The sequence below is a fragment of the Salvelinus fontinalis genome, unplaced genomic scaffold (genome assembly GCF_029448725.1).
Source record: "Salvelinus fontinalis isolate EN_2023a unplaced genomic scaffold, ASM2944872v1 scaffold_0090, whole genome shotgun sequence".
Taxonomy (NCBI): domain Eukaryota; kingdom Metazoa; phylum Chordata; class Actinopteri; order Salmoniformes; family Salmonidae; genus Salvelinus; species Salvelinus fontinalis.
Window position 1 is genome coordinate 102,237 of NW_026600299.1, and position 18,000 is coordinate 120,236.

General features: G+C 47.0%; 1 protein-coding gene across 1 annotated transcript in view; it reads left to right on the plus strand.

Annotated features, from left to right (window-relative positions):
• The window catches only part of LOC129843036 (slit homolog 1 protein-like), a 123,162-nt gene that overhangs the window by 95,494 nt on the left and 9,668 nt on the right, over positions 1-18,000 (plus strand). The window contains exons 23-32 of the mRNA XM_055911764.1: positions 1,914-1,985; positions 4,921-4,992; positions 5,137-5,208; positions 6,236-6,399; positions 13,135-13,259; positions 13,756-13,850; positions 14,288-14,427; positions 15,814-15,907; positions 15,987-16,124; positions 17,537-17,765. Of these exons, the coding sequence (XP_055767739.1) occupies positions 1,914-1,985; positions 4,921-4,992; positions 5,137-5,208; positions 6,236-6,399; positions 13,135-13,259; positions 13,756-13,850; positions 14,288-14,427; positions 15,814-15,907; positions 15,987-16,124; positions 17,537-17,765 (1,201 nt within the window). The remainder of the gene's footprint in view (positions 1-1,913; positions 1,986-4,920; positions 4,993-5,136; positions 5,209-6,235; positions 6,400-13,134; positions 13,260-13,755; positions 13,851-14,287; positions 14,428-15,813; positions 15,908-15,986; positions 16,125-17,536; positions 17,766-18,000) is intronic.

Consider the following 18,000-nt stretch of genomic DNA (forward strand, 5'->3'; position numbering starts at 1 on the left):
TTCTCATGTTACTGCAGAGATGGTTATCCTTCTGGAAGATTCTCCCATCTCCACAGAAGAACTCTGGAGCTCTGTCAGAGTGACCATCGGGTTCTTGGTCACCTCTCTGACCAAGGCCCTTCTCCCCCGATTGCTCAGTTTGGCCAGGCGGCCAGCTCTAGGAAGAGTCTTGGTGGTTCCAAACTTCTTCCATTTAATAATGGAGGCCGCTGTGTTCTTGGGGACCTTCAATGCTGCAGACATTTTTTGGTACCCTCCCCCAGATCTGTGCCTCGACACAATCCTGTCTCGGAGCTCTACGGACAATACCTTCAACCTCATAGCTTGGTTTTTGCTCTGACATGCACTGTCAACTGTGGGACCTTATATAGACAGGTGTATGCCTTTACAAATCCTTGTATGCCTTTACAAGGAGGAGCACTGCCAGCGCCCTGCAAAATGACCTCCAGCAGGCCACAAATGTGCATGTGTCAGCATATGGTCTCACAAGGGGTCTGAGGATCTCATCTCGGGACCTAATGGCAGTCAGGCTACCTCTGGCAAGCACATGGAGGGCTGTGCGGCCCCACAAAGAAATGCCACCCCACACCATGACTGACCCATCGCCAAACCGGTCATGCTGGAGGATGTTGCAGGCAGCAGAACGTTCTCCACGGCGTCTCCAGACTCTGTCACGTCTGTCACATGTGCTCAGTGTGAACCTGCTTTCATCTGTGAAGAGCACAGGGCGCCAGTGGCGAATTTGCCAATCTTGGTGTTTTCTGGCAAATGCCAAACGTCCTGCACGGTGTTGGGCTGTAAGCACAACCCCCACCTGTGGACGTCGGGCCCTCATACCACCCTCATGGAGTCTGTTTCTGACCGTTTGAGCAGACACATGCACATTTGTGGCCTGCTGGAGGTCATATTGCAGGGCTTTGGCAGTGCACCTCCTTGCACAAAGGCGGAGGTAGCGGTCCTGCTGCTGGGTTGTTGCCCTCCTACGGCCTCCTCCACGTCTCCTGATGTACTGGCCTGTCTCCTGGTAGCGCCTCCATGCTCTGGACACTACGCGGACAGACACAGCAAACCTTTTTGCCACAGCTCGCATTGATGTGCCATCCTGGATGAACTGCACTACCTGAGCCACTTGTGTGGGTTGTAGACTCCGTCTCATGCTACCACTAGAGTGAGAGCACCGCCAGCATTCAAAAGTGACCAAAACATCAGCCAGGAAGCATAGGAACTGAGAAGTGGTCTGTGGTCACCACCTGCAGAATCACTCCTTTTTTGGGGGTGTCTTGCTAATTGCCTATAATTTCCACCTTTTGTCTATTCCATTTGCACAACAGCATGTGACGTTTATTGTCAATCAGTGTTGCTTCCTAAGTGGAAAGTTTGATTTCACAGAAGTGTGATTGACTTGGAGTTACATTGTTTAAGTGTTCCCTTTATTTTTTTGAGCAGTGTATATATATATATATTTAACCAATTCTAGAATACGTCTTTAACGTAACAAAATGTGGAAAAAGTTAAGGGGTCTGAATACTTTCCAAAAGGCACTATGTGGATCTAACTGGATACCTGTAGATAATATAAAGTCATTCTGTTTAAGTAGTAATTGTTTTAACATAAAGTCATTCTGTTTAAGTAGTAATTGTTTTAACATAAAGTCATTCTGTTTAAGTAGTAATTGTTTTAACATAAAGTCATTCTGTTTAAGTAGTGATTGTTTTAACATAAAGTCATTCTGTTTAAGTAGTGATTGTTTTAACATAAAGTCATTCTGTTTAAGTAGTAATTGTTTTAACATAAAGTCATTCTGTTTAAGTAGTGATTGTTTTAACATAAAGTCATTCTGTTTAAGTAGTAATTGTTTTAACATAAAGTCATTCTGTTTAAGTAGTGATTGTTTTTAACCCTTGCTGTTCCAGAGATCTGAGTAACAACAGAATCAGCTCCCTGTCTGACTCCTCCTTCTCCAATATGAGCCAGCTCACCACCCTGTGAGTAACACACACACACACATACACACACACACACACACACACACAGGGAAAAACAAACCCAAACGAGAAATATTCAAAAGAAAATTATCTGAAGACAAACAACAATACATGTATTCTTTTGAAAATACTTCTCATGTTCATCATCCTCACACTGTATCTAGACTAGTGTACTGTCATAGAATGTCATATTAGAACTGTAGAATGTTCATCATCCTCACACTGTATCTAGACTAGTGTACTGTCATAGAATGTTATATTAGAATGTTCATCATCCTCACACTGCATCTAGACTAGTGTACTGTCATAGAATGTCATATTAGAACTGTAGAATGTTCATCATCCTCACACTGCATCTAGACTAGTGTACTGTCATAGAATGTCATATTAGAACTGTAGAATGTTCATCATCCTCACACTGTATCTAGACTAGTGTACTGTCATAGAATGTTATATTAGAACTGTAGAATGTTCATCATCCTCACACTGCATCTAGACTAGTGTACTGTCATAGAATGTTATATTAAAACTGTAGAATGTTCATCATCCTCACACTGCATCTAGACTAGTGTACTGTCATAGAATGTCATATTAAAACTGTAGAATGTTCATCATCCTCACACTGCATCTAGACTAGTGTACTGTCATAGAATGTCATATTAAAACTGTAGAATGTTCATCATCCTCACACTGCATCTAGACTAGTGTACTGTCATAGAATGTCATATTAAAACTGTAGAATGTTCATCATCCTCACACTGTATCTAGACTAGTGTACTGTCATAGAATGTCATATTAAAACTGTAGAATGTTCATCATCCTCACACTGCATCTAGACTAGTGTACTGTCATAGAATGTTATATTAAAACTGTAGAATGTTCATCATCCTCACACTGCATCTAGACTAGTGTACTGTCATAGAATGTTATATTAAAACTGTAGAATGTTCATCATCCTCACACTGCATCTAGACTAGTGTACTGTCATAGAATGTCATATTAGAACTGTAGAATGTTCATCATCCTCACACTGTATCTAGACTAGTGCACTGTCATAGAATGTTATATTAGAATGTTCATCATCCTCACACTGCATCTAGACTAGTGTACTGTCATAGAATGTCATATTAGAACTGTAGAATGTTCATCATCCTCACACTGTATCTAGACTAGTGTACTGTCATAGAATGTCATATTAGAACTGTAGAATGTTCATCATCCTCACACTGTATCTAGACTAGTGCACTGTCATAGAATGTCATATTAGAATGTTCGTCATCCTCACACTGCATCTAGACTAGTGTACTGTCATAGAATGTCATATTAGAACTGTAGAATGTTTATCATCCTCACACTGTATCTAGACTAGTGTACTGTCATAGAATGTCATATTAGAACTGTAGAATGTTCATCATCCTCACACTGTATCTAGACTAGTGTACTGTCATAGAATGTCATATTAGAACTGGAGAATGTTCATCATCCTCACACTGTATCTAGACTAGTGTACTGTCATAGAATGTCATATTAGAACTGTAGAATGTTCATCATCCTCACACTGTATCTAGACTAGTGTACTGTCATAGAATGTCATATTAGAACTGTAGAATGTTCATCATCCTCACACTGTATCTAGACTAGTGTTTCTCAGTTGGTAGAGCATGGCGCTTGCAACGCCAGGGTTGTGGGTTCGTTTCCCACGGGGGGCCAGTACAAAAAAAGTATGAATGTATGTACTTGTAAGTCGCTCTGGATAAGAGCGTCTGCTAAATTACTTAAATGTAAAATGTAAATGTAGTGTACTGTCATAGAATGTCATATTAGAACTGTAGAATGTTCATCATCCTCACACTGCATCTAGACTAGTGTACTGTCATAGAATGTCATATTAGAATGTTCATCATCCTCACACTGCATCTAGACTAGTGTATTGTCATAGAATGTCATATTAGAACTGTAGAATGTTCATCATCCTCACACTGTATCTAGACTAGTGCACTGTCATAGAATGTTATATTAGAATGTTCATCATCCTCACACTGCATCTAGACTAGTGTACTGTCATAGAATGTCATATTAGAACTGTAGAATGTTCATCATCCTCACACTGTATCTAGACTAGTGTACTGTCATAGAATGTCATATTAGAATGTTCATCATCCTCACACTGCATCTAGACTAGTGTACTGTCATAGAATGTCATATTAGAACTGTAGAATGTTCATCATCCTCACACTGTATCTAGACTAGTGTACTGTCATAGAATGTCATATTAGAACTGTAGAATGTTCATCATCCTCACACTGTATCTAGACTAGTGTACTGTCATAGAATGTCATATTAGAATGTTCATCATCCTCACACTGTATCTAGACTAGTGTACTGTCATAGAATGTCATATTAGAACTGTAGAATGTTCATCATCCTCACACTGTGTCTAGACTAGTGTACTGTCATAGAATGTCATATTAGAATGTTCATCATCCTCACACTGCATCTAGACTAGTGTATTGTCATAGAATGTCATATTAGAACTGTAGAATGTTCATCATCCTCACACTGTATCTAGACTAGTGTACTGTCATAGAATGTCATATTAGAATGTTCATCATCCTCACACTGCATCTAGACTAGTGTATTGTCATAGAATGTCATATTAGAACTGGAGAATGTTCATCATCCTCACACTGCATCTAGACTAGTGTACTGTCATAGAATGTCATATTAAAACTGTAGAATGTTCATCATCCTCACACTGTATCTAGACTAGTGTACTGTCATAGAATGTCATATTAGAACTGGAGAATGTTCATCATCCTCACACTGTATCTAGACTAGTGCACTGTCATAGAATGTCATATTAGAACTGTAGAATGTTCCTCATGTAATAAGTGTCTCTGTCTGTTCTTCTCCTGACTGTGTTCTTGTGTTCCAGCATCCTGAGTTACAACTCTCTACGCTGCATCCCTCCTCTGGCCCTGGCTGGACTACGCTCTCTCAGACTACTGTAAGGGCCGACCCCCCCCCCCCCCCCCGCCGCTCTCTCTCACACACCCACTCATACCACACGCATACTACACACACACGCAGACGCAGACGCACACACACACACAGCCTTAATAATACCATGTTTTGTGTTTCTCTGTCCCAGATCTCTTCATGGCAACGACATCTCTGAACTACTGGAGGGGATCTTCAGTGATGTGGCCTCCCTGTCTCACCTGTGAGTGTGTGTTTCCTGTGTGTGTTTGTCCCGTGTGTTTACGCATTATCCCACTCAGCACGCTTAGCAGTGACCGCCTGCACCCTCTCCTATCTGTGTCAGAGTCAAGTGCTTTCCCAGTCAGAGGGCATGGTATTGGATTGGCAATAAAGACACGCATGACTGAGGGAGTGTGTGTGTGTGTGTGTGTGTGTGTGTGTGTGTGTGTGTGTGTGTGTGTGTGTGTGTGTGTGTGTGTGTGTGTGTGTGTGTGTGTGTGTGTGTGTGTGTGTGTGTGTGTGTGTGTGTGTGTGTGTGTGTGTGTGTGTGTGTCTTCAGTGGTGTGTTCAATGAAGCGTGACCTGTCTGGGACACGCTAAAAGGGTCAGAGTGAAGGATTGATGGAGGAGAGAAAGGAAGGGAGGGAGAGATCGTGTCACTACAGAGGTCCATGTCTGTTGACCTTGTATTGAGAGAAACAGGGGATACAGCAGGTTGCCTGGGTTATTCATGTAATACTCTACCTCACCTACTAACACATCTATTTCCATTGATGTACTGTAACATGCGCTGGTACAGAGGTTCCCATACATTCAACATCACTGAATAGAAACATTTTTTTTTTTGATGCAGATCCTTACAGAGGTTAATTATAGTGTTGTATGTGGAGGAACTGCCCCCAGAACAGGTTGCTATCCTATGACAACGTTCAACAGAAATGCTCTGATTCCCTTCCTATTCAGTCTCTCATGTTAAAGTGATGGAACTTAAAGGTGCACTATGCAGAAATTGCTTTTATATTTCCTGGTTCTTAGACTTGCTTTCAATTAGATTGCCCAAAAAGTTACATAGTGCAGCTTTAACTGTATTTGAGACTGCTCTGAGGCAAGATGACCCCCTCTTGTGGTAGTTGGAAGTATTACACCACATTCAGAGCATGCATGTACTTGTCTACCTGACTATCTCCTGAATTGGCTGTCAGTCTGATTGATTCATTGAGCGACTGACCTTAACGCTTCCACCCGGATCTTTGACCTCTAACCCGCAGGGCAATCGGTGCCAACCCCCTGTACTGTGACTGTCATCTGCGCTGGTTGTCTGACTGGGTGAAGAGTGGGTACAAGGAGCCTGGTATCGCCCGCTGTGCCGGACCAATGGGCATGGAGGGAAAACTGCTGCTCACCACACCTGAGACCAAGTTTGAATGTCTGGGTAAGAGTAGGAGGGAGGGAGGGAGGGAGGGAGGGAGGGGTGGGTGGGTGGGTGGGTGGACTGGCTTTTGTAAGGCGAAGAGGGAGAGACGGGAGAGAGAGAGATGGGTTAAAGGAGTGTAAAAGAAGGGATAGAAGATGGCGATAGAAGGGGTGAGAAAATAGAAAGGTACAGGAGGAGGAATGGAAAGAAAAAACAATAATGAGAGAGTCAATAGAAAAAGGAGTGAAAGGTAATCTCTTCTTATTTTCATTGGACCCCAGAAAGATGGCGTCAGCTAGTAGGGACCCCAGAAAGATGGCGTCAGCTAGTAGGGACCCCAGGAAGATGGCGTCAGCTAGTAGGGACCCCAGAAAGATGGCGTCAGCTAGTAGGGACCCCAGGAAGATGGCGTCAGCTAGTAGGGACCCCAGAAAGATGGCGTCAGCTAGTAGGGACCCCAGACAGATGGCGTCAGCTAGTAGGGACCCCAGAAAGATGGCGTCAGCTAGTAGGGACCCCAGAAAGATGACGTCAGATAGTAGGGACCCCAGAAAGATGGCGTCAGCTAGTAGGGACCCCAGAAAGATGTCGTCAGATAGTAGGAACCCCAGAAAGATGGCATCAGCTAGTAGGGACCCAGAAAGATGGCGTCAGCTAGTATGGACCCCAGAAAGATGGCTTCAGCTAGTAGGGACCCCAGAAAGATGGCGTCAGCTCGTAGGGACCCCAGAATGATGGCGTCAGCTAGTAGGGACCCCAGAAAGATGGCGTCAGCTAGTAGGGGCGTCAGCTAGTAGGGGTGGGTGGGTGGGTGGGTGGACTGGCTTTTGTAAGGCGAAGAGGGAGAGACGGGAGAGAGAGAGATGGGTTAAAGGAGTGTAAAAGAAGGGATAGAAGATGGCGATAGAAGGGGTGAGAAAATAGAAAGGTACAGGACGAGGAATGGAAAGAAAAAACAATAATGAGAGAGTCAATAGAAAAAGGAGTGAAAGGTAATCTCTTCTTTTTTTATTGGACCCCAGAAAGATGGCGTCAGCTAGTAGGGACCCCAGAAAGATGGCGTCAGCTAGTAGGGACCCCAGGAAGATGGCGTCAGCTAGTAGGGACCCCAGAAAGATGGCGTCAGCTAGTAGGGACCCCAGGAAGATGGCGTCAGCTAGTAGGGACCCCAGACAGATGGCGTCAGCTAGTAGGGACCCCAGAAAGATGGCGTCAGCTAGTAGGGACCCCAGAAAGATGACGTCAGATAGTAGGGACCCCAGAAAGATGGCGTCAGCTAGTAGGGACCCCAGAAAGATGTCGTCAGCTAGTAGGGACCCCAGAAAGATGGCGTCAGCTAGTAGGGACCCCAGAAAGATGACGTCAGATAGTAGGGACCCCAGAAAGATGGCGTCAGCTAGTAGGGACCCCAGAAAGATGTCGTCAGATAGTAGGAACCCCAGAAAGATGGCATCAGCTAGTAGGGACCCAGAAAGATGGCGTCAGCTAGTATGGACCCCAGAAAGATGGCTTCAGCTAGTAGGGACCCCAGAAAGATGGCGTCAGCTCGTAGGGACCCCAGAATGATGGCGTCAGCTAGTAGGGACCCCAGAAAGATGGTGTCAGCTAGTAGGGACCCCAGAAAGATGGCGTCAGCTGGTAGGGGCCCCAGAAAGATGGCGTCAGCTAGTAGGGACCCCAGAAAGATGGCGTCAGCTGGTAGGGACCCCAGAAAGATGGCGTCAGCTGGTAGGGACCCCAGAAAGATGGCGTCAGCTAGTAGGGACCACAGAAAGTTGGCGTCAGCTTGTAGGGACCCCAGAAAGATGGCGTCAGCTAGTAGGGACCCCAGAAAGATGGCGTCAGCTAGTAGGGACCCCAGAAAGATGGCGTCAGCTAGTAGGGACCCCAGAAAGATGGCGTCAGCTAGTAGGGACCCCAGAAAGATGTCGTCATATAGTAGGAACCCCAGAAAGATGGCGTCAGCTAGTAGGGACCCAGAAAGATGGCGTCAGATAGTAGGGACCCCAGAAAGATGGCGTCAGCTAGTAGGGACCCCAGAAAGATGTCGTCAGATAATAGGAACCCCAGAAAGATGGCGTCAGCTAGTAGGGACCCAGAAAGATGGCGTCAGCTAGTATGGACCCCAGAAAGATGGCTTCAGCTAGTAGGGACCCCAGAAAGATGGCGTCAGCTCGTAGGGACCCCAGAATGATGGCGTCAGCTAGTAGGGACCCCAGAAAGATGGCGTCAGCTAGTAGGGACCCCAGAAAGATGGCGTCAGCTAGTAGGGACCCCAGAAAGATGGCGTCAGCTAGTAGGGATCCCAGAAAGATGGAGCCAGCTAGTAGGGACCCCAGAAAGATGGAGCCAGCCAGTAGGGACCCCAGAAAGATGGAGCCAGCCAGTAGGGACCCCAGAAAGATGGAGCCAGCCAGTAGGGACCCCAGAAAGATGGCGTCAGCTAGTAGGGACCCCAGAAAGATGGCGTCAGCTAGTAGGGACCCCAGAAAGATGGTGTCAGCTAGTAGGGACCCCAGAAAGATGGCGTCAGCTAGTAGGGACCCCAGAAAGATGGCGTCAGCTAGTAGGGATCCCAGAAAGTTGGCGTCAGCTAGTTTGGACCCCAGAAAGATGGCATCAGCTAGTAGGGACCCCAGAAAGATGGCGTCAGCTAGTAGGGACCCCAGAAAGATGGCGTCAGCTAATAGGGACCCTCTGTACCAGCGCATGTTACAGTACATCAATGGAAATAGATGTGTTAGTAGGTGAGGTAGAGTATTACATTAATAACCCAGGCAGAAAGATGGTGTCAGCTAGTAGGGACCCCAGAAAGATGGCGTCAGCTAGTAGGGACCCCAGAAAGATGGCGTCAGCTGGTAGGGACTCCAGAAAGATGGCGTCAGCTAGTAGGGACCACAGAAAGATGGAGCCAGCTAGTAGGGACCCCAGAAAGATGGCGTCAGCTAGTAGGGACCCCAGAAAGATGACGTCAGATAGTAGGGACCCCAGAAAGATGGCGTCAGCTAGTAGGGACCCCAGAAAGATGTCGTCATATAGTAGGAACCCCAGAAAGATGGCGTCAGCTAGTAGGGACCCAGAAAGATGGCGTCAGCTAGTATGGACCCCAGAAAGATGGCTTCAGCTAGTAGGGACCCCAGAAAGATGGCGTCAGCTCGTAGGGACCCCAGAATGATGGCGTCAGCTCGTAGGGACCCCAGAATGATGGCGTCAGCTAGTAGGGACCCCAGAAAGATGGCGTCAGCTAGTAGGGACCCCAGAAAGATGGCGTCAGCTAGTAGGGACCCCAGAAAGATGGCGTCAGCTAGTAGGGACCCCAGAAAGATGGCGTCAGCTAGTAGGGACCCCAGGAAGATGGCGTCAGCTAGTAGGGACCCCAGAAAGATGGCGTCAGCTAGTAGGGACCCCAGGAAGATGGCGTCAGCTAGTAGGGACCCCAGAAAGATGGCGTCAGCTAGTAGGGACCCCAGACAGATGGCGTCAGCTAGTAGGGACCCCAGAAAGATGGCGTCAGCTAGTAGGGACCCCAGAAAGATGACGTCAGATAGTAGGGACCCCAGAAAGATGGCGTCAGCTAGTAGGGACCCCAGAAAGATGTCGTCAGATAGTAGGAACCCCAGAAAGATGGCATCAGCTAGTAGGGACCCAGAAAGATGGCGTCAGCTAGTATGGACCCCAGAAAGATGGCTTCAGCTAGTAGGGACCCCAGAAAGATGGCGTCAGCTCGTAGGGACCCCAGAATGATGGCGTCAGCTAGTAGGGACCCCAGAAAGATGGCGTCAGCTAGTAGGGGCGTCAGCTAGTAGGGGTGGGTGGGTGGGTGGGTGGACTGGCTTTTGTAAGGCGAAGAGGGAGAGACGGGAGAGAGAAAGATGGGTTAAAGGAGTGTAAAAGAAGGGATAGAAGATGGCGATAGAAGGGGTGAGAAAATAGAAAGGTACAGGAGGAGGAATGGAAAGAAAAAACAATAATGAGAGAGTCAATAGAAAAAGGAGTGAAAGGTAATCTCTTCTTATTTTCATTGGACCCCAGAAAGATGGCGTCAGCTAGTAGGGACCCCAGAAAGATGGCGTCAGCTAGTAGGGACCCCAGGAAGATGGTGTCAGCTAGTAGGGACCCAGAAAGATGGCGTCAGCTAGTATGGACCCCAGAAAGATGGCTTCAGCTAGTAGGGACCCCAGAAAGATGGCGTCAGCTCGTAGGGACCCCAGAATGATGGCGTCAGCTAGTAGGGACCCCAGAAAGATGGCGTCAGCTAGTAGGGACCCCAGAAAGATGGCGTCAGCTGGTAGGGGCCCCAGAAAGATGGCGTCAGCTAGTAGGGACCCCAGAAAGATGGCGTCAGCTGGTAGGGACCCCAGAAAGATGGCGTCAGCTGGTAGGGACCCCAGAAAGATGGCGTCAGCTAGTAGGGACCACAGAAAGTTGGCGTCAGCTTGTAGGGACCCCAGAAAGATGGCGTCAGCTAGTAGGGACCCCAGAAAGATGGCGTCAGCTAGTAGGGACCCCAGAAAGATGGCGTCAGCTAGTAGGGACCCCAGAAAGATGGCGTCAGCTAGTAGGGACCCCAGAAAGATGGCGTCAGCTAGTAGGGACCCCAGAAAGATGGCGTCAGCTAGTAGGGACCCCAGAAAGATAACGTCAGATAGTAGGGACCCCAGAAAGATGGCGTCAGCTAGTAGGGACCCCAGAAAGATGTCGTCAGATAGTAGGAACCCCAGAAAGATGGCGTCAGCTAGTAGGGACCCAGAAAGATGGCGTCAGCTAGTATGGACCCCAGAAAGATGGCTTCAGCTAGTAGGGACCCCAGAAAGATGGCGTCAGCTCGTAGGGACCCCAGAATGATGGCGTCAGCTAGTAGGGACCCCAGAAAGATGGCGTCAGCTAGTAGGGACCCCAGAAAGATGGCGTCAGCTAGTAGGGACCCCAGAAAGATGGCGTCAGCTAGTAGGGATCCCAGAAAGATGGAGCCAGCTAGTAGGGACCCCAGAAAGATGGAGCCAGCCAGTAGGGACCCCAGAAAGATGGAGCCAGCCAGTAGGGACCCCAGAAAGATGGAGCCAGCCAGTAGGGACCCCAGAAAGATGGCGTCAGCTAGTAGGGACCCCAGAAAGATGGCGTCAGCTAGTAGGGACCCCAGAAAGATGGTGCCAGCTAGTAGGAACCCCAGAAAGATGGCGTCAGCTAGTAGGGACCCCAGAAAGATGGCGTCAGCTAGTAGGGATCCCAGAAAGTTGGCGTCAGCTAGTTTGGACCCCAGAAAGATGGCATCAGCTAGTAGGGACCCCAGAAAGATGGCGTCAGCTAGTAGGGACCCCAGAAAGATGGCGTCAGCTAATAGGGACCCTCTGTACCAGCGCATGTTACAGTACATCAATGGAAATAGATGTGTTAGTAGGTGAGGTAGAGTATTACATTAATAACCCAGGCAGAAAGATGGTGTCAGCTAGTAGGGACCCCAGAAAGATGGCGTCAGCTAGTAGGGACCCCAGAAAGATGGCGTCAGCTGGTAGGGACTCCAGAAAGATGGCGTCAGCTAGTAGGGACCACAGAAAGATGGAGCCAGCTAGTAGGGACCCCAGAAAGTTGGCGTCAGCTAGTAGGGACCCCAGAAAGATGACGTCAGATAGTAGGGACCCCAGAAAGATGGCGTCAGCTAGTAGGGACCCCAGAAAGATGTCGTCATATAGTAGGAACCCCAGAAAGATGGCGTCAGCTAGTAGGGACCCAGAAAGATGGCGTCAGCTAGTATGGACCCCAGAAAGATGGCTTCAGCTAGTAGGGACCCCAGAAAGATGGCGTCAGCTCGTAGGGACCCCAGAATGATGGCGTCAGCTAGTAGGGACCCCAGAATGATGGCGTCAGCTAGTAGGGACCCCAGAAAGATGGCGTCAGCTGGTAGGGACTCCAGAAAGATGGCGTCAGCTAGTAGGGACCACAGAAAGATGGAGCCAGCTAGTAGGGACCCCAGAAAGTTGGCGTCAGCTAGTAGGGACCCCAGAAAGATGACGTCAGATAGTAGGGACCCCAGAAAGATGGCGTCAGCTAGTAGGGACCCCAGAAAGATGTCGTCATATAGTAGGAACCCCAGAAAGATGGCGTCAGCTAGTAGGGACCCAGAATGATGGCGTCAGCTAGTATGGACCCCAGAAAGATGGCTTCAGCTAGTAGGGACCCCAGAAAGATGGCGTCAGCTCGTAGGGACCCCAGAATGATGGCGTCAGCTCGTAGGGACCCCAGAATGATGGCGTCAGCTAGTAGGGACCCCAGAAAGATGGCGTCAGCTAGTAGGGACCCCAGAAAGATGGCGTCAGCTAGTAGGGACCCCAGAAAGATGGCGTCAGCTAGTAGGGACCCCAGAAAGATGGCATCAGCTAGTAGGGACCCCAGAAAGATGGAGCCAGCCATTAGGGACCCCAGAAAGATGGAGCCAGCCAGTAGGGACCCCAGAAAGATGGAGCCAGCCAGTAGGGACCCCAGAAAGATGTCGTCAGCTAGTTTGGACCCCAGAAAGATGGCATCAGCTAGTAGGGACCCCAGAAAGATGTCGTCAGCTAGTAGGGACCCCAGAAAGATGGCGTCAGCTAGTAGGGACCCCAGAAAGATGGCGTCAGCTGGTAGGGACTCCAGAAAGATGGCGTCAGCTAGTAGGGACCACAGAAAGATGGAGCCAGCTAGTAGGGACCCCAGAAAGATGGCGTCAGCTAGTAGGGACCCCAGTCAAATTCCAATTGTTCTTCTCTCCGTCCCCAGGTCCAGTGGAGACGTCTGTCCAGGCTAAGTGTAGTCCATGTGTGTCTGGGCCCTGTCAGAACCACGGTGTGTGTCAGTCTGACCCTGTAGAACTCTACACATGTGTGTGTGCACCCGGCTTCACGGTAAGAACCCACCACTGTCCCCAATCATAGCAGGACACTGATCTATTCAACTAATCCACTTATACACAGTGAGATAAACCTGTACCCAATATAACAGGATATGATTGGATGGAGTGATTTTTATGTCACTCTAAAATCCTCTAAAATGTATTGTTATAGTAGAGAATACTCTATTGAAAATAGTAATAACATGTAATATTATAGTAGAGAATAGAGTATTGAAAATAGTATTCAAATGTATTATTAAAGTAGAGAATACCCTATTGAAAATAGTAATAAAATCTATTATTATAGTAGAGAATACCCTATTGAAAATAGTAATAAAATGTATTATTATAGTAGAGAAAACCCTAATGTATATAATACACAGATATAATGAAAGTGTGTGTGTGTGTGTGTGTGTGTGTGTGTGTGTGTGTGTGTGTGTGTGTGTGTGTGTGTGTGTGTGTGTGTGTGTGTGTGTGTGTGTGTGTGTGTGTGTGTGTGTGTTTTACAGGGTAAATACTGTGAGACTCCAGTGGATGTGTGTGCCAGTAACCCATGCACAAATGGAGGAACCTGCATCAGTGACGAACAGACAAGGAGATTCAGGTAGCACATATATACACACACACACACACTGGGCCCACACATATACAAACACACACTGGGCCCACACTATACACAAACACATACACACACCCATATACACACACACACACAGGGGCACAACTTTCGCTACGGACGGTGAGAACATTCTGTGAATTGCATTCGAACCATGCGGATGCCTCCGAGTGGTCGTGTAGGCTGTTTGGAATGTTTATCTGACTGGATAATTATAGTTTTCTAAATGATGTTCTAAAACCAAAGTTGCGGCCCTGCACACACACACACACACACACACACACACACACACACACACACACACACACACACACACACACACACACACACACACACACACACACACACACACACACACACACACACATACACATAAACACACACACACACACAAACACACACTGACCAGTCTTTCCCCTCTCTAGTTGTTCATGCCTGGTGGGTTTCCATGGATCGTTCTGTGAGGTGGATGTAGATGACTGTGAGGACCACGGATGTGAGAATGGCGCAACCTGTGTGGACGGAGTAGGCAACTACACCTGCTTCTGTCCTCCCTTTTACATAGGTATGATATCTAGACATTCCATAGAGATTCTATAGACATTCTCTCTAGACATCCTATAGACATTCTCTCTAGACATTCTAAAGAAATTCTCTCTAGACATTCTAAAGACATTCTCTCTAGACATTCTAAAGACATTCTCTCTAGACATTCTATAGAAATTCTCTCTAGACATCCTATAGACATTCTCTCTAGACATTCTAAAGACATTTTCTCTAGACATTCTAATGACATTCTCTCTAGACATTCTAAAGACATTCTCTCTAGACATTCTAAAGACATTCTTTCTAGACATTCTAAAGACATTCTCTCTAGACATTCTAAAGACATTCTCTCTAGACATTCTAAAGACATTCTCTCTAGACATTCTAAAGACATTCTCTCTAGACATTCTAAAGACATTCTCTCTAGACATTCTAAAGACATTCTTTCTAGACATTCTAAAGACATTCTCTCTAGACATTCTAAAGACATTCTCTCTAGACATTCTAAAGACATTCTCTCTAGACATTCTAAAGACATTCTTTCTAGACATTCTAAAGACATTCTTTCTAGACATTCTAAAGACATTCTCTCTAGACATTCTAAAGACATTCTCTCTAGACATTCTCCCTAGACATTGTAAAGACATTCTCTCTAGATATTCTCCCTAGACATTGTAAAGACATTCTCTCTAGACATTCTCTCTAGACAATCTCTCTAGACATTCTCTCTAGACATTCTCTCTAGACATTTTATAGACATTCTCTATCGACATTCTCAGGACATTTCATAGACATTCTCTCAGGACATTTCATAGACATTCTCTCAGGACATTCTATAGACATTCTCTCAGGACATTCTATAGATATTCTCTCAGGACATTCTATAGACATTCTCTCAGGACATTCTATAGACATTCTCACAGGACATTCTATGGACATTCTCTCAGGACATTCTATAGACATTTTATAGACATTCTCTCAGGACATTTCATAGACATTCTCTCAGGACATTCTATAGACATTCTCTCAGGACATTCTATAGACATTCTCTCAGGACATTCTATAGACATTCTCTCAGGACATTCTATGGACATTCTCAGGACATTCTATAGACATTCTCTCAGGACATTTCATAGACATTCTCGGGACATTCTATAGACATTCTCTCAGGACATTCTCTCAGGACATTCTCGGGACATTCTATAGACATTCTATAGACATTCTCTCAGGACATTCTATAGCCATTCTCTCAGGACATTATATAGGCAAAACAACTGTGACACATAATATATAGATGAGTAGATACATTACTTTCAAAAAAGATCATTTTTTGAATTGATAATCCTTTAAAACTAAATATCTCTATTTCTCGCTCCTCCTTACTCTTTCTCTCTCTCTCTCTCAGGGTTGTTGTGTGAGGAAGAGGAGGATGTGTGTTCTCCTGGTAGAAACCCCTGTCAGCAACACTCTACCTGCAGCAGCACCACTACAGGCCCCAGGTGACTACACACAGACACACACACACACACACACACACACACTGGTACACATGTTCATGTTCTACGTGTGTGTGTCCAGGTGTGTGTGTGCCCCAGGCTTCGTGGGGGGTGACTGCAGTGTGAACTATGATGAGTGTGAGGATCAGGACTGTCAGAATGGAGCGGTGTGTGTGGACCAGGTAGATGGATACACCTGCACCTGCCCTCAGGGGTACAGGTAAGACACACACACACACACACACACACACACACACACACACACACACACACACACACACACACACACACACACACACACACACACACACACACACACACACACACACACACACACACACACACACACACACACACACACACACACACACACACAGGTGTAAATGTGGAAACTATTAGTGCCCTAGATGTGTCATACTAAGTGGGTCTCTCCTTGTCTCAGTGCTGTCGTACATAAGAGGTGGGTTCATTAAGGGTTCAGTTTGAGGGCCAACATGTTAACAATTTCAGTTGAACAATTTGAATGAACATTCCTAAATGTTACATTAGCACATTTTTGTATGGATTACTGTGGCTTTTTAGCGGCTTTTTAAGTGCAAATGATTTCTATTCTTACTACATGAAATAGAAACACACACGTGCACAGCACACTACCTTCTCAGACTGGAACACACACGTGCACAGCACACTACCTTCTCAGATTGGAACACACACGTGCACAGCACACTACCTTCTCAGACTGGAACACACACGTGCACAGCACACTACCTTCTCAGACTGGAACACACACGTGCACAGCACACTACCTTCTCAGACTGGAACACACACCTGCACAGCACACTACCTTCTCAGACTGGAACACACACGTTCACAGCACACTACCTTCTCAGACTGGAACACACACCTGCACAGCACACTACCTTCTCAGACTGGAACACACACCTGCACAGCACACTACCTTCTCAGACTGGAACACACACCTGCACAGCACACTACCTTCACAGACTGGAACACACACGTGCACAGCACACTACCTTCACAGACTGGAACACACACGTGCACAGCACACTACCTTCTCAGACTGGAACACACACGTGCACAGCACACTACCTTCTCAGACTGGAACACACACGTGCACAGCACAGTACCTTCTCAGACTGGAACACACACGTGCACAGCACACTACCTTTTCAGACTGGAACATACACGTGCACAGCACACTACCTTCTCAGACTGGAACACACACGTGCACAGCACACTACCTTCTCAGACTGGAACACACACGTGCACAGCACACTACCTTCTCAGACTGGAACACACACGTTCACAGCACACTACCTTCTCAGACCGGAACACACACGTGCACAGCACACTACCTTCTCAGATTGGAACACACACGTGCACAGCACACTACCTTCTCAGACTGGAACACACACGTGCACAGCACACTACCTTCTCAGATTGGAACACACACGTGCACAGCACACTAGTCAGACTGGAACACAGAACAAATGGAATGTGTTAGCTTATGTTTGCAGACTATTTCCCTTGTGGAACACCCCTCAGGACTCAAGATGTCTGCATGTTTGCTTGTTGTGATGAGTAGTAATTCTCCCCTCTTCCACCCCCTAGTGGTGAGTTGTGTGAGGTGCCCCCTCCTCCTCCATCTCCCTGTGAGCGGGCTCGCTGTCAAAACAGCGCCCCCTGTGTGGACAGAGGCGGTACTGCGCTGTGCCAGTGTCTGCCGGGGTTCGAGGGTGTGCGTTGTGAGAAGCTGGTCAGTGTGAACTTCGTGAATAGAGATTCTTACCTACAGCTGTCTGACCTGAAGAACTGGCCTCAGGCTAACATCACACTGCAGGTAATCACGCACACACACACTAGGGTGACCACATTTAAAATACCCAAATGCAGGACAACGGGATGATTTTGCGGGACAGTGTAGCCTAGACATTAATACCCCCCCCCCCCCCCCCCCACACACAGACACACACACACACACATCTCCCTCCTGCTGCACTGAGCGAGCTAACTGAAGCTCACGTAAGTCTACTCTTTTGCCTCATGCAAGTGTTGGTGATAAAAGAGAGGCCACT